This window comes from Centrocercus urophasianus, unplaced genomic scaffold, assembly GCF_019232065.1.
Source record: "Centrocercus urophasianus isolate 14NV4802_14NV808 unplaced genomic scaffold, USGS_Curo_1.0 seq_70, whole genome shotgun sequence".
NCBI classification, from domain to species: Eukaryota; Metazoa; Chordata; class Aves; order Galliformes; family Phasianidae; genus Centrocercus; species Centrocercus urophasianus.
In genome coordinates this window covers 109,084-133,007 of record NW_024885311.1, presented here as the reverse complement: position 1 = coordinate 133,007, position 23,924 = coordinate 109,084, and the positions used below count along the sequence as shown (strand labels likewise).

At 43.0% G+C, this 23,924-nt stretch overlaps 2 protein-coding genes across 18 annotated transcripts in view; both read left to right on the top strand.

The window, feature by feature from the left end:
• Positions 1-247: 247 nt before the first annotated feature.
• Positions 248-18,764, top strand: SLC26A8 (solute carrier family 26 member 8). Of its 14 annotated transcripts, none has more exons than XM_042837386.1 (20): positions 248-332; positions 2,105-2,303; positions 4,752-4,891; positions 5,226-5,357; positions 6,122-6,297; positions 6,812-6,976; positions 7,650-7,799; positions 8,811-8,893; positions 9,271-9,418; positions 10,323-10,436; positions 11,741-11,818; positions 12,544-12,639; positions 13,018-13,124; positions 13,357-13,426; positions 14,237-14,329; positions 14,409-14,543; positions 15,061-15,420; positions 16,499-16,553; positions 16,684-16,862; positions 17,944-18,764. In XM_042837386.1, the coding sequence occupies exons 2-20, from the start codon at positions 2,134-2,136 to the stop codon at positions 18,112-18,114; spliced, it is 2,622 nt and encodes an 873-aa protein (XP_042693320.1). In that variant the 5' UTR covers positions 248-332; positions 2,105-2,133; the 3' UTR covers positions 18,115-18,764. The 14 variants fall into 14 exon arrangements, with proteins under 14 accessions (XP_042693320.1, XP_042693321.1, XP_042693319.1 ...); XM_042837387.1 differs by lacking the exon at positions 248-332 and adding an exon at positions 406-682; XM_042837385.1 differs by lacking the exon at positions 248-332 and adding an exon at positions 406-682 and having other exon boundaries at positions 2,071-2,303.
• Positions 18,122-23,924, top strand: part of SRPK1 (SRSF protein kinase 1) — a 25,875-nt gene continuing 20,072 nt past the window's right edge. Inside the window, exons 1-3 of one of the 4 annotated variants that reach the window (XM_042837402.1) lie at positions 18,122-18,203; positions 20,673-20,753; positions 22,147-22,207. In XM_042837402.1, coding sequence (XP_042693336.1) covers positions 20,690-20,753; positions 22,147-22,207 — 125 coding nt within the window. In that variant the 5' untranslated portion in view covers positions 18,122-18,203; positions 20,673-20,689. Of the gene's footprint in view, positions 18,204-19,620; positions 20,754-21,786; positions 22,070-22,146; positions 22,208-23,169; positions 23,198-23,924 lie in introns of those variants that run through there. The other 3 variants (XM_042837401.1, XM_042837399.1, XM_042837403.1) reach the window with 3 other exon arrangements.

Genomic DNA, 23,924 nt, shown 5'->3' with positions numbered 1-23,924 from the left:
TGCCTGCCTGCCTTCCTTCCTTCTCCCCGCCTCGCTCCTCCCACGCCGCCCCTTCACACCGCCGTCTCCTAACACCGACCGTTGGTCGCCGCCCCACCCGCGCCCTCCCCGCCTCACGCCGCCCGGGGCCGAGCCTCGCGCGGGGCGGTTGCTCCTTCCCCTCTCCTTTCCTTTCCTCTGCTCTCAGCCGCCCTCACTCCGCCGCCTCCCCCTCCCCGCACACACGCCTAGCTCTCTCCCTCCTCCTCCGCGCTGCGAGGGGCGGGCCGGCCTCGGGAGGTGAGAGAGGGGCCGGCCGACAGGGAGGGCCGCAGGGAGCCACTCCGCCGCAGGTAGGACGGGAAAGACGAGGCCCCGACCCGCCCCCCAGCGGCGCAGCTCGGGCTGGACCGGGCCGGCTACACCGCCTCCCCGCCGAGGCCCTCTGGTTCGGTCCGGCCGCTCTCGCGAGAGTTGAGGTGCCGCAGGCAGAGATGCCCCAATATGGAGGCGATGCGGAGCGGGGGCGGGGAAGCTCTCGCGAGAGCGGGGAAAGGCGGGCTGCGTGGTGTCTGCGTTCGGTGTTACGAAGAGTGCGAAGCTGTGGGGTGTTTCTGCCCACGCCGGCTAAAATTAAGGCGGCACAGCCCGTGTGTGGCGTTTTCCTGAGGTCGGCTTTTGTCTCCTCGAAGGCGTGCTTTAGGTAAAATAGGAAAATCTATGAGAACGCTGACCTAAGGCAGCAGGCCACGCTGACCTGCCAGGGCCTTCAGCGAGGCCAAGGTGTTGTCAGGTGCCCGCAGTGCTGCTCCTGTGAGCCTAAGACCGTTTACTGGAGTGCTCCATTCCCTGGGGGTCTCCAGGACTGTGGAGGTGCAGGGAGCTGTGCTGGTGCTGCTGTATCCCTGTCTGCCTGGATTTCAGTTTGCAAACTCGAGCTTCTTTTTAGCTTTCTTTGTTGTGTTACTTTACCTTGAAAAAAAGGGATTGTGCTCAAACAGCGACTTGTACTGAGCATGCAGAGCTAATGAACAAAATGTCTCTTAAACTTTTCTGGAAGACCTTTGTGTATCTCCTTTTTAAAAAGAGGGAGAAAACGTGCCATAGGAATGGAGCGTGCCTGAGGCGTGCCTGCTGCTGGCTGTGCTTTGGAGTGGCTGGGGTGTGTGTGTTGGTGGGAATGCCTCCAGGGTGATGGGGTCCCTGTTGCTCTGTCAGAAGCAGCATATCTCAGAGGTGCAAAACACCAGACCTGTACAATCAGATCTTGACAATTCAGGAAACAAAAAATGAGGAGAAAACTTTTTTTTTTTTTTTTCCCCCAGGTTTTGGTACTTACATTACATTTTGACTAGACTTTCTGCTCACTTACTGCCTTTTTATGCTTCTCATTTTCCTTCTTTTTTTTTCTGTCAAAACTGCCTTTCCACATGGCACAGCCTTTTTCCTATGTAATCTTTGTACTTTCAGTTGATAACTCTGGATTTGAATTTTTTTTCTGCCTCAGCTGTCAGTATGAGAACTTCAGTTTACATCTGTTTTTTCACTGGACTTCTTACTCAATAATCACTTCAGGAGCTTACATCTTACCTAATCAGAGCAGTAGTGGTTGAATTCAGATCTTCCTGATGTTTAAATGCTGAGGAATGTGAGTGAAAGTTTTGGGGCATTTAAAAATCTGAATGGTATCAAATACCAGTTTTTTACTGCAAACTGTGGCATGGTATGGCCTCTGATTTGGATGGCAATCTAAGCCTTTTTTTTCCAGCACTGGAAACAAGGAGAGTTCAAACTCTTTCTCAGTTGTGATAGGTTTATGGAGACGCAATGTATTTTCTTCCTTTAACACAGACCCACTTTGGGGATCCCATAATGGAGGGCATCCATGCTGGTCTTTCCTACAGAGCAGAATCAAGACAAATTCCAGAAGGACTCAATGTTCTGGCAGTTTGCTCGATCCTAACAGCAGCATCCTTCCAAGGATTTTAGTCTGCAGAGCCTTGCTTATCCTTGCTGTAGCTGTTGGCTTCACAGGAGCTATGCTGGGGTGGACATATGTCATATGCTTGTTATTGGTTTTGGTTTTAATAGGTATTTCAGTCACCTTGTCTACTGTTGTCTCCAGTATTTGATATTCCTCATCAAAAAGAAAATATGGAACTAGACAATGATACAGTCCGTACCAGGCAGCAACCGGCATTTTACAGAGTCCAAAGAGAAATGTGGACTGAGGAACGCGTACAAGCATTCTTGGAAAGAAACCTACCTTCCACCTTTGGTGGAGAGCCACAAATCACTGAAAAGAAGACACAGCTACGTTGCAGGTGAGCTGTATGCTGGGAATTTGACAGGTGTAAAAAAAAAACAACAAACTAAGGAGGCTCTTCCAGCCCAAATCTGGAAAGATGCTAATATCTTCCTGCAGCTTGTAATTAAAGTGCTGAATTGTATTGATTGATAACTGAAGCAGAACAACCAGTTGGAGAAACTTGCAGTGAAGTGTACAAGAACAGCACTCCACTAGCCCCCAGTTTAGCAATCTGTAGGAGTGTTTGTTCACTTCAAGATAGTGTGAGGGATATATACATTTTAAGGAGAAGTTGTTAATATTTGCAGCCCCTCCAGTGCTTCCCTCAGTCCAGCTGTCAGACACAAGCTTTCACTTGCATTTTTTCTGATTTCTGCCTTTTGTTACTTGTGTTTCTTAAATTTCAAGAGCTGTTTTCTGTTCCTTCTTAGCTGGGGACATGGAAAGTTGCATAATGGTATGGATAAGATTGGCTGAATTGCTTTTGCATTATTTTGGAGCTATGTTCTGCATTCTCTGAGGAGAATGGGTGTTGCAAATAGTACAGCCTATACAGTATTAATGTTTCCACAGCCTGATTTTCCCATCTGCCAAAATTCTCTTTTGGGCATTATCCTAGGGACAGAAGCATATCTTCTGCCAGAGGAGCCCTCCAGGCTCAGTAGAAGGCAGTCTTTGTTGATGACTTAGGAAAATTCCTGGTGTTCTTCCAGCAAGGGAATCTTCAAAATCCCTAATCATCAAAAATATGAATCCCTTTCATCAGCTTCCCTTTTAGTTTTGTTTGACCATGAATGCTTTTGGCTTTCCAAATGAATCTCTTTGGACGTGGAGTGGACTGCCACTGGTTATGGCTGAGCCTACACTACAAAGTAAATTAAAAAATCTGATTCATCATTTCTCTAAGCTTTGTTTCAGCATGTATTCTGAAGGTATACTGAAACTCAGACTGTTATTTTGGGACAGTGATATGCCTTGAGACTCAAATCTAGCTATGGGTGAGGTTCCACAAGGTGTGGTGAACTAATCTAACAGCTTGCTGCTACCAAATGGGACAGGACACAGAAGGAAAAGCAGCACAGAAGAGCCAGACCTCTCTCTTTTGTGTAACTAGCTCTTAACACCAGCTCAGCAATGAGTGTGACTACAGCCTAAAACCATGGATCCTGTTTTACTGGCACTGTTGCAAAGGAATTTCCTGGTAATAAGTGAAGGCAAGTGGAGCTAGAGTTTGAGTTACTACTGTGCATTCTAGTTTTTCATTTCACTTTGAAGACTCACTGTTGATTAATTTCTGCAATTGTGAGATCCTTTGGACTGTACATTAGGGTTTTTTTTTCCGGTGCTAAAGGAGATTGGAGTCAGAGGAACAAAATTAACAGAAAGGCTTGAATTGTGTATAATTATGATATGTGATCTAGAGTTAAGACTGGCACTCACAAATTCCTGATGCAATGAAATAAGACTTGTGCAGAGGTCAACGGGAGAGTTTTGTTTTAAAGTCATGGCTAATATTATTAGAATCTTTATCACTGCACTTGCTGCTTTATCAGAAAATCTTTATGCCCTCCCTCAATTCCCCATTTAAGACTGGTGTCTTTCTAGCTTCCTCATACTCTTTTCTCTGTTTCTTTTCTACTTCCCTATCTCATATATTTTCTCTGTTCTCTATTTTGAATTCACTGGTCATCCCAGCATGTAATCACCTCAGACAATCAAATGATGGAAAGGGACTGGACTCTGTAATGCTAATTGGGGCTCAGTCTCCCCAGCCACTATTCAGGGTTGCCAGAAGAATTGGGCAGATACTGCACTGTGTATCTTTGGTTTGTGAGTAGATCACCGCTGTGGTCAGGGGATTGGAAAAGGGAAGGGGGAGCACAGGGCTTTGGGGCTACTCAGAGTTTACCTGCTGGAAATATTGATCCAAAGACATTTAGGCAGAAAAATCATCTAGGTCAAGTCTTGCTTGCATTGCCATGTTAAGTATAATACAGCAAACATTTGACTGCTTTTTTTGGAGATGCAATAGGCTTGTCTCTTTTTTTTTTTTTTTTTTTTTTTTTGCCCTCCAGATGTAGCAGCTGTATGTTTTTCTTCTAGATTAGGATAGCAGGTATGAAAATGCTGTCTCCTGATTTTCTGCAGTGTGTTAATGAGGTCAAGTAATTGATGCAGTCAGTGCTGTGTGCTCTGGTGCTGACAGGGTATCATATGAATGGCATACAAAGTATTCGCGATTCATCTGAAAGGAATGCAAAGGCACAGGGGTGCCTGTATGGGACTCGTGTTGTGCACCAGCTGGATCTGCAGAAGGCAAAGCAGGTTCAGAGTATTCAGGGCCTGCAGAGATCTGAGAGTAGCAATGTGGCTTCTATTCCTGCAGAGTATGAGGTCATGCAAGAGGGCTGCAGACATGGTGGTCATGAAGAACTTTACACACAGCTTATCTGATTCTTTTCAGGTTCTCCTGGGAAAGTTTCAAAAAGATTATATACAAGAGGTTCCCTATCCTGAGTTGGCTTTTTTCCTATCAGTTCAGAGAGTGGATCTTGAAGGACCTCCATGCAGGCCTAAATGTTGGGTTGGTTCAGGTTCCTCAAGGTAGGCAGAGAGAAAAGAAAAAGCACTCTTGCTTCCTTTTGTACATTATCCTTTTCATAATGTGTGTGTTACCGTGTTCCTTCAGATGTCATCTGAATTATGTGGGAATTTTAATTCACAAATTCCTTAAATCATTAACTTATTAATTTCCATACTTGCAAGAAAACATATTCTGTAATCAAATGTTACATAGTGTAATTTTGAGGACAAGACGCTGCCTTTTTTCATAAAGTTTCCCTCTAATTTAAGTATATAAATATATGCTAACAGCAGCATTTTCCTGTATTGCGGGAAAAATAGCAATCTTTAAAATCCACCCTGCAAAATCTGTTAGATTTTTGCTTTCTAGGGCTGTTAGGAGTTTGGCTGGCTGGCTTACCTCTACCAACAATCAATAGCTTCCTTTCTGCATTCTGCTGCTCAGTGCTGTACGTTGTATTTGGAAGTTCACATCACATCTCAATTGGTGAGTTTTATTCTGCATTGCAAAATGTTTCTACAGGACTTAGAGAATGTGTTCAGTGCTGCTTCAAAAAGCATCTCATGTGCAGGCGTTATTTAGGGGAGCATCCAGACTTCCAGATTCTCGATTCATTGCTTCACCTCTGCCCCTGAGGGCAGAGACTGCCACAGCTCCTTTGTCACAGACAGCAGTGCAAAGGGGGCAGCTAGTGCATCATGGAAGTGTCTCCTGCATAAAGCAGAGGGCCAGATCAAGCTGCTTCCCACTTAGCTCCTGGTTTTCTCCAGGGGTCGTGCAGTTCCTTGCCACGACTGAACTGTTGGTGGTTTTGCGTTCTTAATTTGTTCAGAAACTAGATTATTATGTGAGAAGGCCTTTATCATCATTGTAAAAGTGGATCTATGGAGTTCTGGCCTCATAGATAACTTGGCAGCTCTTTCTCAGACAAACCATATTGCTTGGACTTTCTGGCAGTTCATTGTAGTGCATTCATTTTCGTGCTTTACATTAAAATCTTTTTTCTTTTGTGCATCTGAGCAAGCAAAGACTTCGCCTGTAAAATTGTAGGAGTCTGAAATTTTCAGAGGGAACTTTTGAAGCTTTTGGTGCTTATTCAGAAACAGTAAAAATGGAATGAATGAAAATTAATTGTCTCATACAGCACATTTGATGGTGGGGCATAGAGATGGATGTGTAGTTTTAAGATAAATCCTTGTTGCAACACTTCATGCAGTTACATTCTCTCTACTCTGTTCTATTGTTTTCAGGCTCATTCAGCATCCTAAATCTAGTGGTGAAAAATATTCTCAAGTCCCTTGATCTCAACAAAACGTTGTCCTTTAACAGTTCACTGGTCAATTTTTCAGACCCTACACTTTTGAAAGGTTACGTGGAGACCTTGGCACTCACTGCGTCAGTGACATTTATGACTGGCATAATTCAGGTAGAAGATGAAACTGTTGTGTCCTTACTGATGTGTCCTTACGTTTATCTTTGTACAAATGTAAGAAGTGAGACTGCTTGTGTGTTCTCACAAGTTCTAAGCTCAGCACACTTGAATACATACGTTGTAGAAAATGGAACATGAAGGTCTGCCTCTTCTCATGATGTCTGAAAAAATGGGATAGGTTCAGATTTGTGTGTCCTTGATTAATTTAGCAGTACGTGAAGTAAATTACTTTTGTATTTTATTGGCCAACTGTTTTGTTCTTTTTTCGACCAATTCTCCAACATGAAGACCCTTAGGTAGTCCTGCATAACCACACACACTTGATCTGAAGTGTTCCTATTTTAGTTTGGCAGCATCCTTCTTAATTGTGCATAATGAATATAGCTTTTCAAATAACTATCCATCAAGTATGGCAGTGAAAAGTCGTGCTTTTCAAATGTGGGAACAAGAAAGGCAGGTTAGACATAGATAATTATATTGCACCTCACTTCTTGTTTGTTCCATACAGTTACTGCTAGGCTGCTTCTGCCTGAAGTCTGTAACAGCATACTTGCCAAAGGCTCTCATTGATGCTTACCTCTCTGCAGCAGCATTGCTTGTCATTGTATCACAGTTCACTTTTATCTTTGACATTGTGCTTGACTTCCATAAGGGCTCTCGAGACATTTTTTATGTGAGTAAATTCGTTATTAGTGAAAAAAATAAATAAATGCTTGCTTCCTGTGGGATAAAGAAGAGAACAGTAACAAAAATTGAAGGCAATTTGAATATGTCAGTTGCTAAGGGATATTTCTGCAGGTCTCAGCTGTGGTTACATTGTCTTTCTGTTGTCTTGAATGATGAATGGATATTTTTGCATGACATGCAAGAGGAAAAGGGAGTATTTTTAATTACTTATGTAGCTTTATCATTTTCAGCATGTCTGTAATCATTGTGGAGCAAAAGGTTAGGGAAAGAGGTATGTTTTTCCTCCATGGATCATTGTGGGCTAACTGTTGGGCGCACAGTATCTATGACATACCTGACAAAGATGCAGCAGACTCCTAGCTAAAGATAAGTTAAAAATAAGTCTTCCTAATTTTCTTAAGAAAAGACAGACAACTAGAGAGAAAGGTGGTGTAGAGGAGATAAGAGTGATTGAACTAGATCTGAGTTACTTGTGGCTGTGTTTCTCAACAGACCATTTAAAATACTGTTTTGCTCTCAGCAACTTTCTTCCCGCTGAAGGTACTGTCGTAGCAGTAAAGGATAAGTTAAAGTGTGAGGGCAACAGGTCTCAACCTTCTAGAATGTAAAAATACTTGCAGTATCTGCCTCTGATCTTCTCTATGATGATTCCTTTTCAGAATGCGTTCTATTATTTCCTGGCTCTCCCAAAGTCTAATGCCACCAGCATACTGCTGTTTTTGCTTAGCATGGCCATGCTACAAATCAGTAAAGCTATCAGGATAACTTATCTTCATAGTCCTGTTGCATTTCCAATGGAGCTTCTCTTGGTGAGTGTTCTCAATGCTGTAGTGATAATTGAGCAGTTCAGGAGTTGCTTGTCTGCGTTCCGGCTCTGAGTGCCATAAGCAGCCTTTGTCGCTGAGCTTTGAGGCGTCTTTCACCAGAGAACTTCCTAAGTTTTTCCCCTGCTACTGTGGAAATAAGGTATCTCTGCCTACAGAAAGCCATGGGCACAAATCACGGTGAACTGCATGAATAAACAGCATTGTGTAGAGGTGAAACCACCATGTTCCAGACTGATTTTTTTTATTTTTTATCTTTTTAATCTTTATTATGATGGTAGTAGAACTGCGGACTTGAAGGTTCGGAGTTCTGATTGACTTATGGTTTTTTTGGTCTGGAATTGCTGGAAGGAGATATTCAATTTTGTTACATTCAAAGGCAGGTCTTACTGAAAATTCAGTAATATTTGTTGCTGCTGTTTTCTCCTGATGTTTTTCTTTCCTAGAAAATGGAAGAATTGACTTTTTTTTTTTTTTAAATCAAAACTTTTTCTATTGAAATGAAATTTCTGACTTTTGCAGACAGTCTAGGAGTCTAAGAGATGATAGCTTCTTTTTCTAAGGAACACCTTTCTTAAGGAAAACCTTGCTGATGCTGGACTTGAAGCCATTTGCCACTTATCTAACAGTGGCCTGTGGGACAAAGCCTGTGACAGAGCACAGTAACACAGACAGCTAATGGGAAAATTGGAATAAGAAGAAGAGTCCACATTTTGCATAGAATTTATCAGATGTTACTACACTGTAGACATTAGCAAATAGGAAGTATTTGTATAATATACTGATAAAACCCCACAAAAATACATTTCTTCCGAATGCTGCGGTGCTTATACACTGAATAAAATGTGTGCTTAGGTCCTTCAAATCCTCCTGCAGGAGTAACTGTCCTTACTGTTTCTGTTTCACAGAATCTTACTGAATGTGTTCCACAGATTCGCTGTGTGCAGTTCAGGTGCAAATGCTTATAATCTGTGGTATTCTTGTTTTCTTTCCCAGATCATCACAGCTACCATTATTGCCAATTGTATTCATTTTCACGCTGAATCTAGCAGTGCTGTGCTCAGTATGATTCCTCAGAGGTTAGTTATTTCTGCTGTTAGTGAGGTTATACTTTTGAGACATGAAAGAGGTGTTTCAGTCTGTTCTTGAAATTTGACATAGGCTGATTTTTACCGGGAAGCACAGTTATAGGAATAACTGTTCAAGAGAGCTTTGAGATCTCCTCGTTTCAGAGCATATGCAGAACTTGAACTACAGTTTTCTTTATTAGATTCAGATTTTATTAGCGCACAGAGGGAAGGAATTTGTGTTTTTTGTGAGGTGGAAGCAAACCCTTACACATTCAGGACATCTCCCGTGGGGTGGCAGAAGATGCCTCTGATGTTGGTCCTGGGTATGGTATAGACTGCACAGAGCCCAGAGCAGGTTTAAACCTTTCTGTTCTCTGATCTTGTAGGTTTCTACCTCCTACACTGCCAGATTTATCAAACCTGAGCAAGATCATCTTGCATGCTTTCTCCCTTGCTATTGTAAGCTGCTTCCTTCTTGTTTTTATTGGAGAGAAGTATGCTTTGCTTCATAACTACAGCATTTCCAGCAGTCAGGTGAGAACAAAGCTACACATACTTCTTAGGCCAAGAAGCAAACTGAATTCAGCTTAGTAAAGCCACTAGTTACCTGGTAGTGGTAAAAATGCAAGCAGAGAACGAGTGATGCCAGCTGATTGTTTTGTATCAACTTGTTATTGTTGATTCTCTGTGGAAGGACAGATGCCATCTATGTGTGAAGGCCAAAATATGTCCAGTCAGTATGGTCACTAAGAGGACTTAGTGTAACTCCAGGGGTTCGTACACAGTGCTGCTAGTGATCCCTGGGAGCCACTGCTATCCTGAATCTGTGGGACTTACAATAGCACACAAATATAATAGCTCTAATTGTAAATGGCCAGAACAGCTGTAGTTCCTGTCTATGTGTGTCTGTCAACTTAGTGAATTCTCAGCCTAGGCTGATTGCTCTGAGAGCCTTTTAAGCTGAAGCTGTTAGTTTCCAGTGTGCTAGATGGAGTAAGCACTAACTGGTTTGCAGTACCCTGTTTAACTTGTTGTGATGGCTTTGAGTCTTCATTAGAAAGGAATTAATCCAGAAAGCTGCCCTGGCTTCCTGTAGCCTTTGAGGAGAAGTACAAAGAGAATGTCTTTTCCATTGAGTTCTTGTGTCAGCTCTATTATACTGTGTGCTGAGATATACTGTGCATTAGCTTGGAAGTTTTGAGTTCTTTGTGGATTACTTTGTAAACAGGAACTTGACTTTTGGGTCCATGAGATCCTCAACTGTGAAAACTTTGTGGCTTTTGAGAGAAATTTAACCATGAGAGTCTTTGTTTCCAGAAAATTTTCTGAGCTGGACAGCCAGCAAGTGTGAGCAGATGTACTTCTTTTTAAGCCACTTCTATTTAGGTAAGTCATTAATTTTGGGTTCTCTCTACTTCCTCCTGTTTCTTTTTCACAGGAACTAATAGCTGTGGGGCTTTGCAATATTTGCAGTTCATTTTTCAGAAGCTTTGCTGTCAGCTGTGCTATTTCTGGAACTGTCATCCAAGAGAAGGCGGGTGGAAGAACCCAGGTGAGCCGGGCTAAAATCATTCTAGACTGAGTAGAGGCTGACATTTCATCCAAGCAGTTTGTGAGAAGTAGTTACATTCCCATGCAGCATGAATTTGTGCTCTCCATGCTATGCACTGTAATTGCAGGATATTAAGGACATGCTGTGTGTTTAAGGAAGCCAGAATTCTGTGGAGAGAATAAGATGCGTTCATACCATGTAAACTGTATTTTAGTGAATATGCCCAGAATTGAAAATTGTTTTGCACTTTTTAGTACTGGACGTTATGACCTTAATCTTTTTTTAAAATTATTTCTAAAAATTATTTATTTTTAGGAAGATTCTAACATATTTCTCATGAGTATTTGTACGTGCTTCACTGCATCGTAGAAGTAACTTGATTTAGTAAAACATTTGTGCCTGATATAGGCTGGTTTGTTTAGCAGTGTGGATTAGTACATTAGTATAAGAGTCAATATATTAGTTCGTCAAAAGTAATCCATAAGTGATAGTTCAGTAGTTCTAAAACTTTCAATTTCAAATTTAGTGGGTGAGCAGTTTTGTTTTCCTCAATAATGGGCACATAATAGAATACTTTCATTGTTTGCACCCAGGAGGTGCAGGGACATTTTTCTTGGATTCCACATATATTGTTTTAATAGTGGCTCCCTAGGCCCAATAAGCAATGGAAATTTTCCAAACTGGGGAAAAGCAGCTGAAGGTGGAGTCAAAGGTCTCAGCGATGAAGCTGATGGTGGAAAGCAGGAAAGAAGTAGGTGAGCACTTGACCACTCTAGATACCACTGAGCAGGCCCAAAGGGACATTAGCATATGTTAATACATCCTTGGGAAAGAATGAATATTGTGCCAGTGTACTGCATGTGGGTGTCTTAACTGTTTAAATGTAGAACCTGAACTCTGAGAGAGCTTCCTTGTTTGTCAAGTCGCACAGTGCGTATCATGAGGAATAAAGGAATGCTGCTTTCTAAGACCACATTGGGGTTAGAGAGTTTTCTTCCTGGATTTTGGATGGCGTTCTTAAGGCTGACTTGCAAGAGAAATATCTTCTTTTTCTAATTAAACTATCAAATCAAAATCCTGTGTTGTTGTACATAAGAATAGCCCATTTAGTACAAATTTGTGTCTACAGAAGCCTTTTGACATGAGCATTCTGGAATCCATATTGCCCACTACAAGACACCCGTGGACTTTGTCTCCTGGTTGCTTTTTCTATTAGATGGTGTTACAAGCACTATACCTTGTTTGCTTAGAGAAGACTAGGAATCGGTTCTGAAAGGCCTCTCTAATAAAGTATCTCTGTTCAGATAGCAGCACTGATGGGAGCATCTATAATGCTGGTGATTGCATTGAAACTAGGACACTTTTTCCAGATGATACCTAATGTAAGTGAACTTGTAATAGTTATGGTAGCAGCCTACTTACTTTTAAAGCTTAACGTGAAGATTATCCTAACAGTTGGGGTTGTATCTTTCTCTACATTTCATTGTTTCAAGGGATAGACTAAACCAAAACAATGACTTTAAATTCTCCTAAGTTTCAGCATGGTCAAGTATTAGGAAATTAATACTTTCTCCCATACTCTCTCCCACAACTGACTGTTCAGCACAAACTAAAATTCCTTGGCTAGAAGTGAATTGAAAGTTTACTGCCAAGATCTGTGATTTAAATGTTGTATTTCACTTTTGGTTTCCCATTTTTTGTTGCTAAGGTGTGCTTTTTCAACAAATGGTGTCAAACAACTTCCCAAATCTGTAAATGAACTGCCCATGCTAATTAAAACCATTCATTGATACAGCAGCTCCATTCTGTAGATAGTGTTGTCATTTGTCATGGTGCTGCAGGAGGCACAGGGATTCACTGAAAAGCTCTGCAATAGAAACCACACAAAGCATTTCAAGAGAAAGTCCCGTTGCATTGGCAGAAGTAATTGTGGAATCACATAAGATAGGTTGGTTTGCAGGTCTGACAACTGCTATACTTATAAAAAATACATAAATAAGATCTAAATTTTAAGCAGTTTGTCTTGGATATCTGTTCCTTATCATGTTGTGTGTGCAATAAATCTCAGATGCAATAAATAACATGCATTTTTTTCTTATTTGCACAGAGCGTGCTGGCTGCTATTGTAGTATTTAACATGCTACCTTTTCTTGAAAAACTTCTGGACATTCCTACCCTGTGGAGAAAGGATAAGTATCATTTAGTAAGTGGCATAAAAAAACAGTAACTGGAATGTGTTTAAAGGAAGAAATTCTTTTCTTTGTTCTTTTAGAGTGGGCCAGAATTGTGGAGGTATGTGTATTGCCACTGTGTATCTGCAAATGCAGGGCTAAGGAAAGTAAATTGTCAGTAACTGCAACGGAGTTAATGTGTTTTGAGGTCCTGCACTTCTTTCCTGTGATCTTTCTGTGTGACTGTTTTCAGGACTGGGTGGCTGAAAGGTGCCAGCTAGGCTTTTCAACTATTACCATTTCTAGCTCTTTTTTTTTTTTTCTTTTTTCTTTTTAGTCTCTTTAATTTGCAAATACTGGAGCTGAGTTGGAGGTCATTTTATATCTTTTTCTCTGTCTCTTGATCAAAGGCTATTTGGCTTGGAACTTTTGCTGCAGTGCTTTGTCTTGGTCTTGATATTGGTTTACTGATCGCCCTGGCAATTGCATTCTTCATAATCAGCATCAGGACACACAGGTACTTGTAACTCCTAGAGCAAAATACTCACTAGAGTTGATGTTTTAGAGATAGCTGCACATACAACAATGTGAAAGTAGTTTCGTGCTTGTAAACACTTTGGTCAGGTCATCCTGGAATCTGTCTATTACTTTCCCAAAGCAGTAACTTTAGAAATGGAGATCAAGGTTTTGGGAATGTAGTTTTTTTTTCCTCTGCTTTATGTGAGAATCTAATAAACATCTTGTTTCAGAATGAAGATGGTGGAGCTGGGACAGATTCCAAACACGAATATTTATAGAAGTTTATCCATCTGCAGAGCCGTAAGAGGAAACAAAAAACAAATGTTCCACCTCTCTGTAATCTAGCTTCTTCCCTTAAGTGCGTTCGGGAATGAGCATTCGGACTCAGTTCACTTGGTTCAAAACTTTCAAACTGAAGAATGCTTAAATATCTGTAGTGTGAAGTGATTCGGATTGTGCCCCATGGAGCTCCCTGTGTCAGTCAGTGCTGTCCCAGTGGTGGAAGCCGCATTGCTGACATTTACGGAACTGTTTGGTGTTTTACCTGCTTTTCTCAGTCTGGTTGTGTCCACACAACACATTTTCAGTAACTGTCTGCCAGAGTGACTTGCTGATTCTTACAGTGATGGGATGTAAAGTAGGGCACGGGCCTTTGTAATACACTGTTGAGAAGACGGAACCATACAAAATTGGGTAATTCAGTAGTGAAGAGCTTTGCCACCTGAGTACATTCCCAAAGCTATGCTGATGGATTTGCAGAAATCAAATGAGGACAAGGTTAGAAATACAAGAGTGATGTAATGTATGTTTTCTGCAAAGAGCATTAGATATAAAACTATGTATCAAATTTGGATGGTTTTATATTATACCAGCCGACTGTCATCAGTGATAGATCTGCTGGAGGTCTTTAAAACAGGAAGACCTGATTGATGTTTCCAGATGAGTACGTTATTGGTCCATGCTGCCAGTGCTCCTACGAGCATGCAGTGTGGTCAGCAGTGTTACTTTGTCCTTAGAACATCACCTTGCAGTCTACTGCATAGAGGGTTAGGTGGGGAAAAATTGTTCCTACGAAGTACAACTCTCACAGATCCAACTTTTGTTTTGAAGGCAATGGAGATTGATGGTGTCAAAATCTTTCAGTGCTGTTCTTCCATTTCTTTTGCAAATATGAATAGCTTCAAAAATTACTTGTTACACAAGGTAAATGCCACTTTTTCAGCTAGATAAAGCTTCTAAAAGCTAGTATTATCCCTGGAGTAAAAATATTTTTGTCTTTCAGATGGACATGAAAACAGTGCCTCTAAATCCAAATGAAATTAGGGCCTTAGTTTCAGCTAATCTGTCTGACATTTCAGTGGAAAGCAAAGATTTTAAATGCTCTTGTGTCTGTGATCCACCCTTACCACCACCTCGGGTAAGCTTTAGAAGTATATTTATCTAATCTGTCTGAGGTGCCTATTTCTCTGTCACCGTGCACAGTGTCTTAACTTGCTAGAATTTAAAAGGCTGTAAATGCTTATATATAGCATATATATATATACATATAATTACTGATTAAAATTAAGCAAATAGAATCATTGTTTTTCTTCATACAGGCTGTATGTGATAAAGCAATAGGAGCTCACCGTACCGGGTGAATTAACGAGCAGTAGAAATATTTGATGTACCCTGGTGTGGAAGTTGGGTACCACTGGTACCAGCCAGCAGCTGAAGGCACACTGCTAACCATACCTGAAGCTTGGCTAAGTCACTTGCTACTTTGCATACTCTTGTGGCTTTCTGCTGTATTTAGAGTTACTTCAGATGTGTTTTTACCATGAGAGAAGAGAGATCACGCAATTTACAGTGCTTATTTACTGGAAAAAAATAACCTACTCCCTGGACCTACTACTTCTAACCACTGATGTACTCCTCTCCATTTTCCATATTAGATACCATATACAGAGAAACTGGTGAAGTCATATCATGTAGACAGTAATTCCACGTCATCTTCAGTTAACTTGGTACGTTGGTCAGAGTACGGAGTTAGACAGAACTGTGGGATGCTCTTGCTGGGAGCAGCTAATGCGCAGGCTGCATCTCCAGGCATTAAAACACAACTTCAGGCTGGAAAAAATGAGGACGAAGGGAAACAAGCTGGTGTTTCACCGAGCTCTGCAGTAGGTAATACCTCAGCACAATTAGATCAGGAAGAACAGCCAGTACATTTGCCAAGTCCGGTTCACACCATTATTTTGGACTTCAGTATGGTCCAGTTTGTGGATTTGCAAGGTTCAGACTTACTACGACAGGTAAGCAACCTAACTGCGTGTAAATGTGAAACCTAAACTTTACCCAGTGTCACATGTTTCTTGTTAGCCCACGCTGCCCAGTGCGTGGCCAGATATGTTCCATTGAGCATATTCCAGTTGACCCATTCAAGTGCACTATTTTCGGAAATTGGCAGCTTCCCATGAGGCCACTTTTTCAAGAACAAAAGCCTTGTTATCGACACAAAGGACAAGCTAAAACCTGTCATCCATTATCTCCAGTCCTACAATTGTGTAAACTAAAGCTATACTATAAACTATATTTATAAAAAGGTCTAATTTGCTCTTTCAATTTTGGCTGTTTCTTTTTTTCTTCTAGCTGGACACTTAAAAAAAATCCTCTTTTTTAGAACTGTCAGTTTCACAATTCCCTCCTGTCTTCTCTTAGAATTATTTTATTTGTATTGCTGAATGCCTTTATATTCTTTTCCTTGATGTATGTCTTGAGGTTTTTAGTCTTCAAGCAGGGATCCTAGCCAATAGAGATACAGATGTAGCAAAAATAAATTTCATGTAGCTGTGCATCTCAGGCAGATACAGATGGATTCTTACTCAACTCCCTCAAAGTCTGTAGCTCATCTTCAAAGATTTCTGTTTGATCTACAACCTATTGGGAACTGTGGACTGAGCTGATGTCCTTAAAGATTTATTTGCCATCTATTAAATGACTCCCCTGTTGGAATCTGGACTTATCTCCTTTTCCTTCCAGCTTCATATTCTGAAGTTCTGTAATTCTCTGAAATAATGTTTTACTGCTTTAAAAAAAAAAAAAAAAAGTTGTTTATACATGAGTGTGGCATCAGTGTACATAGAAATGTTTGGAGTTAGCCCGTATTTATGAGAATCTTTTGTTCAAGTGAAGAGGTAACACTTAGCATTATGAAGATTTTGATAGTTTGGCTATTTAGTTCTGAGCTAAGAATCTTGGTTTGAGACTGGAATAAGGACTTTCTTCAGGGATAAATCATACAATGGAGTTCTTTTCCCATTTGTGTTTGAACTTCTAGAGCATTTGTATAAAGCAGAATTGTTCTATGCTGATATCGAATTCTCTCCACAGATCTTCCATATGTTTTTCAGTATCGGCATTACAGTCCTTGTAGCTGGCTGCCATTGTGAGTACAGCATTTGCTTATTAATATTGACTTACCATTGGGGATAAGTTTTAAACTGCAGTGAAATGTTATAGCTCTACTGCTTGGTATGAATTTTGCTGCTTTGTTTATTTTCTCCCATTTTTTATAGCCTCTGTGATAGCAGCCTTTGAGAAGAACGAGTTCTTTGACAGCTGTGTCACCAAAGAAATGTTCTTTCTAAGTCTTCACGATGCTCTGCTGGCTGCTTTGGCGAGGCATCAAAAGCCAGATGAGATAGAACTTACTGCAGAAGAGCATGCTGAAAAGCCACAAGCTGAAGATGAGATGGTAGAGTATTTAGCTTACATGTAAGCATTCCTGTTGTTAAATGATTCTGTCAGTAACTTAAAGGTCTTGTGATGTGATTGAGGAAATAAGGCAGAGCAGATGTTCTTCTGAATTTTCCAGTTGTTTGGTTGTTCACAATGGACAGAGTCCTGTTGTCCCTGACTGGGGAAAGACAACTTTGCATTCAGACTGGAAAGGAATCCAGCTCTGTCTTGCAGTAGGGAATTGCTGTTGTATTTTAGACAGTTTCCATTTCCTGCATTGGGCAAGGACTCTGCCAGGGCAGAGCCGAAGTTCCAAGCTTTTTATTTCCAGAGGTTACTGCACCAGCTTCCTTGGGGCAGGTTGGAGAAGTGAAGGACAGCACTGACTTGATTTCCCAACAAACTGAAGTTTGTGCACGTGATCTTTCTTTCTGTCGTCCTCTGCAATAATTTTTTAAGCTCACTAGATGTCTCTGCCAAGTTTGAACAGGGTAGACAGTTGCAAGTTCCAGGAAAAGCTCTTCTTCTGCATAGATTCCATTAATTGCCCCTCCTTGGGAAACAGCCCAACCTTAGGTAATCGTTCTCTGCATGCTGCCAGGAACAAGGGAAGAATGAAGGAAAAAATAACGACTATCAAAATCTGTAGGAAACAGGTTTCTTTTGTTCTGCTTCTTTACCTCACTTATTTTAGCACTCTACAGAATAGTCTAACACAAGGTTATTGACCTTCCTGATACTCTCTCCCATAGAAAGGCCTTCACAGAATGGAGGTAACAGTTCATATTCACCACCTTCCCTTTAGTGCATGTGGAGGGCAGACTGTGAGCTGCTTCCATACAGGAGGTGACAGTGGTTCCGCAGGAGTGTGCATTGAGACCATGCTGGGCTGGGTGTGCAGAAGGGACCCACAGCAGTGGGGTGATGTCAGCACTGCCAGCTCATTTCCTTGGCAGCTGGGTATCTGACCTGCCCTGTGCTCCCATGCCAGCGGGCCCCTCTGGCTGCTCACGTGATGTTGCCTTGGCATGGGAACATGACTGGCTCAGCAGACTGGCCACCCTTGGCCTACAGTAATATGTTTGTGTACATTTCAGGAAATAAATTTGCTTATGGAGAAGAATGGAGGCTTCTTCACTGCAAGGAAGCCTAACAGCAAACTCCTGCGTGAAGAGCCAATATCAGATAACTCATACTCAGCCCGGAATGCAGCAGAGTCAAGCTCTCACCTGCAGTTTGAAACTCTGTCCCTTCAACTGAATTTCTAGGACCTCGCATGGGACAAGGAATGGAAGTATAACAGCAACATGTGGATTACAACTATTGGGGAATTGGGATTTCAGTAGAAGGAAGAAAGGTACAGTTAAGCAGCAGTTGTGGTCATTCTTATCAGTATTTGATGCTCTTTTTTTTTTTTCTCCTGTTTTTATATTTAGACAGCTTGACTAATGCCTACAGTAATTCTGTGGTTCTTATCAAAAAGGAACACCTGGATAATTATTTTCAAGTAGATAGGATACTCTCAGCAATGTACAAGAGAATTCCTAGTTTTGGTGAATTCTAGCAAATGATTTGTGCATCTTTTCTGAAATTCTTTAGAAGTTGGTTTAAATGCTGCAACTGAGCACTTTTTATGTATTTATTTATTTATTATTTATTTATTAATTATTTATTATTATTTATTGTATTTATGTATTGGTAGTAAAACTCATCTGCCATATCTGAATAGATTACATGCAGGCAGATTCATTATCTTCAGAGTGTGTAGAGTGATGTGAGCTTCAAAGGAAAGCATTTTCTTATTGCTGCTCAACAAGTTGCTGAAGTTGATCTTGTCAGCACTAACATCACATGAGTATTTCTTCTGTTTACCAGATTTACCAGAACAAAATCCCAGTAAACAAAAAATTTAATTACATTTTCTTTGCAGTCTCTTACTGAAATGGTAAAGAATGGAGGAATGTATTTATTTTGTTCTGAAGAGCCAGAAAAAATTGTAGACTAAGATATAGGTAACGCTTAGGGAAAAAAAAATCAGCTTACTCATATTTTCTGCATCAGCCTAAGCTAGGGTTGTACTGACAGCAGCGGTGTTCAACTGCATCAGCAATGTATGTCACAGGACTCTGCCATGCCCTTATTTGTTCCATGGCACAAACTGCCCTTGTGGAGAGTCACAGGTAAAACTAATTTTACATGAGGAGACAGCATGTGGCTGTAAAGCTGCAGTTCTGTATGTGTGATCTACAGTGGTAAAGGATTTTGGTGAACTGTGCCAAGTTACTTAGTGTGGAGGAAACTGAGTGCTGGAGCCCTCATATCGTTTGGATTGAAAGATAGGAAAACTGAAAGCTCAAATGGTATCGAGTAATTTTCAAACCACATATGCTTCCCTGCATTGTTTTGGACAGTGGCTTCATGCCAAGCTCCTCTCAGCTCTGTTCAAAACAGAGTAGCACAAAACCCATGAAAATCATAGTCCTCATTTCCAGATTCTGTTGGCTCTGCTATGTCAGACTTGATTTAAGGTGAAATAGCATTCGTAGCTGTTGGCACTATGGAAAGTCTCCACTACAAACCAAAGACTTGAGTTTTTTGTTGGCTTACTGGGCAGAGTTCAGTGTTTTTCCTTCCTACCATGTGACTGCAGAGTGGAACACCAGGGGACAACTCGGACGTCAGCATGTTAGTTTTCAAATTATGAGCATTGTTGTTGCAAAACAAATACTTTGCTGACAGGAAGTTCAGACAAACCTGATCATTTTCCTATACAGCTGTACAGCGCCTCAGCTCCTGCATACATACAGAATGCTTCTGTGATTCACCAAGCACAAATCCGTGGACACAGGCAGTGAAGTGACAGAGCACGTACTTTATGGCCGAGGACTCCACCTGTACCTCTGAAGTCAGAGTTCAAAGGCCTGCCTGCAGGAGTGTCTTTGGAGGCAGTTTGATGTTCTCGCCTGATCTAGTTGCAACAAATGCAGCTGTTTTGTGCAGACAGCATCTTTTCAATGCCCTTCTGAACCAGTACAAACGCATGACATTTTCCTAGGAGGGCATGCTGCAGAGTCCCAGGCAGCTTTCTCACTGCGCTGAATTAGAGGATGCAGATCCCAGAACATCACCACGCAAAATGCAAAGTATGTGCAGCCTGCTGGCCCTGCCTGTTGGCATTTTATTGACATACTGCTTTGGTACACACATGGCTGCAGAAAACAGAAAGTGGTAGAGAAACCTCAGGAGCTGCACAGAGTGTGGCAGGAGCAGTTCTTAGGCAACAGGCTGCAGTGTGTCACACTGTGGAAGCTATGAAGAAGGACCAGGTATACTGGTTGTGTATGGGCATAGTTTGGTGGCATTCATTCTGCTTTAAAAATGAGTGCCAGGCTGGCTGTGGGAAGTTGACTGTAGTTGGGTCTAGGGCTGGCTCAGAACCCCTCTGTGGGCCAAATTCACTGAAGTGTGATGTGCAGCATTGGCCACAGGAGGTGTGAACGTGCACTAATAGGACCAGCTGCAGGAGTCCCAATGCTAATACAGGACAGTAGATCCCACAAAAGGAACAGGCAGCCAATATACTGAACTCGAAGCGGTGTTTGTTGTCTGTTTATACTGTGTTTATACTCCTTTGAGGAAAGAACTTTCTTATATGGTTGCTGTTGGATGTGAGCAGCGTGCTCCATCATGCTTGAAGTCTCCAGCTCAGTGCTACTTCTAGCACAGCGGTTGTGGAAGGCTGAAATCGGGGACTGCGTGTATCCTTCTCCGTGTCACATTATTGCCATATTTTGTACTATCGCATCTCACTTAGAACTCTTTGCAGGGGGAACAGACAGAGGAATGGAACCTGTCATCCCCAGAGCTCACACGAGGATTTTTCTGCCTTCCAAAATCGCACACAGAGGTACCCACCTTTCCCTGCAAATATTTGTATCTGATGCCCGGGCTGCGCTGTGCGGTGCCTGCCCACAGTGAGCTGGACGGGTCGCGCTCCCTCTGCCGGCATCCAGCAGGAGCAGAGCCGCGGCTGCGCGGGGCGGCCGTCGTGCCCTGAGCCGTGCGCTGTGAGGTGTGCGGCAGCTGTGCGGGCAGCGCGGGAGCCGCATGATGTTAAACAGTTGTTGACAGAGCTGGCAGGAGTTGTAAGGGAAACGCGTTGGCGTCTTTATGACCAGTACTGGGTCTGTGCTCACAGCAAAAAATTCCCCAGCAGCCTAGCAGATGCGTTGCTTTTTGTGATAATTATTGAGTGTTAGTATTTAATTCTTCTCTGACTATTATGGCTACTCCAATCTACATTTCTGATGCCAAAGCTACAAGAGCAGCTCCAAAAGTAACACCTGCTATTTTATTATGTTGGGCCAGGATGCCAGAGGCAGATGCTGATGGTATGGCAGGAGAGGTTGAACCTTCTCTGCAGTATCCTGTTACATTTTGTTGTTGTGCATGAGGTAGTAGCAGAGGGGCAAAACGTGTGTGATGTGGAAATGCAAATGAAGCAAGGACGTGTCACTGAATTCCTCCATGCGGAAAACATGGCACCAAATGACATTCATCGATGCTTGGTGAAGGTTTATGGAGGCTGAGCAGCGGCTGTGAGCACAGTGTGGCAGTCTGGGGCGTCTCAGCAGTGGTGTCAGTGGGTCACCTCTGCCGGTTCAGATTCTTATGGACATGGCAGGACAGCTCTAATTCGTCACTGGCAAAAGCACTCAGCTAATGGCAATGACTATATGAGAAACAGCACTTTCAGGTGAGAATTTGCTCGATCAAAGTGTTATTGTGCTCTCCGTATGTGTTGGAGCGTCCATGCAAATAACTAGGAGGCGTTATTACTTTCGGAGCCTGCGTTATTGTTCTGCGCCTGTCAGTTGCTGACGTCACAACTGCGACGATGACGTCGCACGCTCAGCTTTCCCCTCCGGCCGCCCCGCGCCATGCTGCTGGCGGAAGCGCCGCCGGAGCCCTCGGCGCTCCGCCCTGCGGCTCGCGCGCGGGGGCGGTGCCAGCAGCGAGGGGGCGCGGCTTCCCCCCACAGCTCCGCCACGAGCGGGAGCGGCGAGGAGGAGGAAGTGGGCGGGGCCGGCGGTTGGCGCGCGCAGCCTCTCTCATCGCGCATGCTCCGCCCGGCGCCGCCCGGCGCGGCGCAGGGGCACGGCGCGGCGCGCAGGCGCGTGGGACTCCCTGGGCTCCCGGCGCTGGCGGCCATGGAGCGGAAAGGTGAGCGGCGCGCCGCCCTCGAGGCCCCTCGGTCCGCCGGCCCCGCGCTCTCCTCACGCTCTTTCTGTCTCTTTCAGTGCTGGCGCTGCAGGCCCGGAAGAAGCGGACCAAAGCTAAGAAGGATAAGGCCCAGAGAAAGTGAGTGCGGTCTCGCTCCCCTTCCTCACCCCGCCGGGAAGGGCCGCTCGGGGCGCTGGGCCGCTGCTCGCGGGGCCGAAGCGCGGCGGGGGGCCGGGAACGGAGCCGTTTTGTCCCGGTAACGGAGCCCGCAGCCCCTCCCGCCGCTCGCTGAGGTATCGCCCTCTCCTCACGCCCCTTTCTTCCTCCTATTAAAATCCTCCTCGTAGGGCGCTCTGACGGCGCGGTTACGTCGCTGTCTGACTTTGATGCTCTCCTGTGGCCGCCCTCGGGCCGCAGGAATGTTACGGGGCCTTACATGTGGTGAGGTTCGGCGTGCAGATAGAGAAATTAAAGGATCTCGCGTGGATACTGAACAATGGCTGGCTGCTCGTTGTGCGCTGCGTGGCGGTGTGAGCGCTTTGCTGTCCGTGGGGTGAGATCACAGAACGCCAGCGTGGTTCGGTTGGAAGGGACCTGAAAGATCGCAGAACCATGGAGTAGTTAGTTGGCATGGAAATAACCTTAAAGGTCACAGACCCATAGAGTGGTTTGCTTGGAAAGGACCTTTCAGCCCCTCCAGCCCCTTTTAAAAGCTTTGGTGCAGGGGGTTCTGGGTATCTTTACAGCGCGTTCTTAGTCACTTCCTCTGACAAATTGTGCTGTTTTAGAGTTTTTCTGTTGGTTTCTGTCTCCAGCAGACATTCGCTTGTTCTGAGAGGGCTCTGGAAAGGTGAAGGGCTGAACTCAGCTCTTTGGGAGATGTGTGTTATATTTCCACATAGTTTTATAGTTGTGCCGTGTGTCTTTTAAAGATACCATCAGGATAGTTTTTTGAGAGCTCTGCTATAATGCTGTGTCCTCATTTCTGAGTGAACAGCGACTTGTTTTGTTCTGGACTTACCTACTTTCCTTTTTTCTCTTGTCCAGCTGCAAACACGCAGTGCTGAGCACTGCCAGTGCTCGTGGTTGCAAAGGCTGTTTTCTACGTAGTGTGGATGTTGTTGAACAGTAACTTCCAGTGACATATTTTTATTTATTTTTAAACGCACTTCATAACCACACAATGGCTGTAGCTACTTACAACACTGCTGACTGATATTGCCACTAACTTTGATTGGAGAACTGTGCTATTTGGAAAATGGTGTGCGTATTTTAAACTTCTGCTTCGGTGCTTTTTCAAGCAGCATATTCGGTGGTTTCTACCTCTGAAGTTAAAGAAACTTGCATGTACTTTGTGCTTTATGTGATGCAATAAAAGCTCAACCTCCAACTTTGAGGCACAACTCCCCAGCTATTGAAATACAAAGCTGCTCTGCTTAAGTCTTCTAAAATAAGCTTAGCTGGGTTGTTGTAAGGCTCCTTCCGTAAAATCTAGGATTGAAGCCACAAGGAATGTCTTTTTAACATCTTACGTTCAATGGTATTTGACTTGATTACTTACAAGATTTTTCTGTATGAAGTTGGTAAGAAAGCTTAGCACACCTGATTTTTGTCAGAGTAAAATTAAGTATTAAGAATTCTCTAATTATGGTTAAATATAAAAATACAAAACTAAAACCTTTAAGGGTTTGACCATGAACGTTTCAGCAGCTGGATGTTGAGATGCGTTCAGGTCATTGTTTTTACCTGACTGTCAAAAATGCAGATTTTGGCATGGCTTCATTGTTGGAGGCAGTTTCTGATCTCTGCGGAACTCAGCACTGGCAGGCAGGTGTGCTGGGCACATCATTTGCAC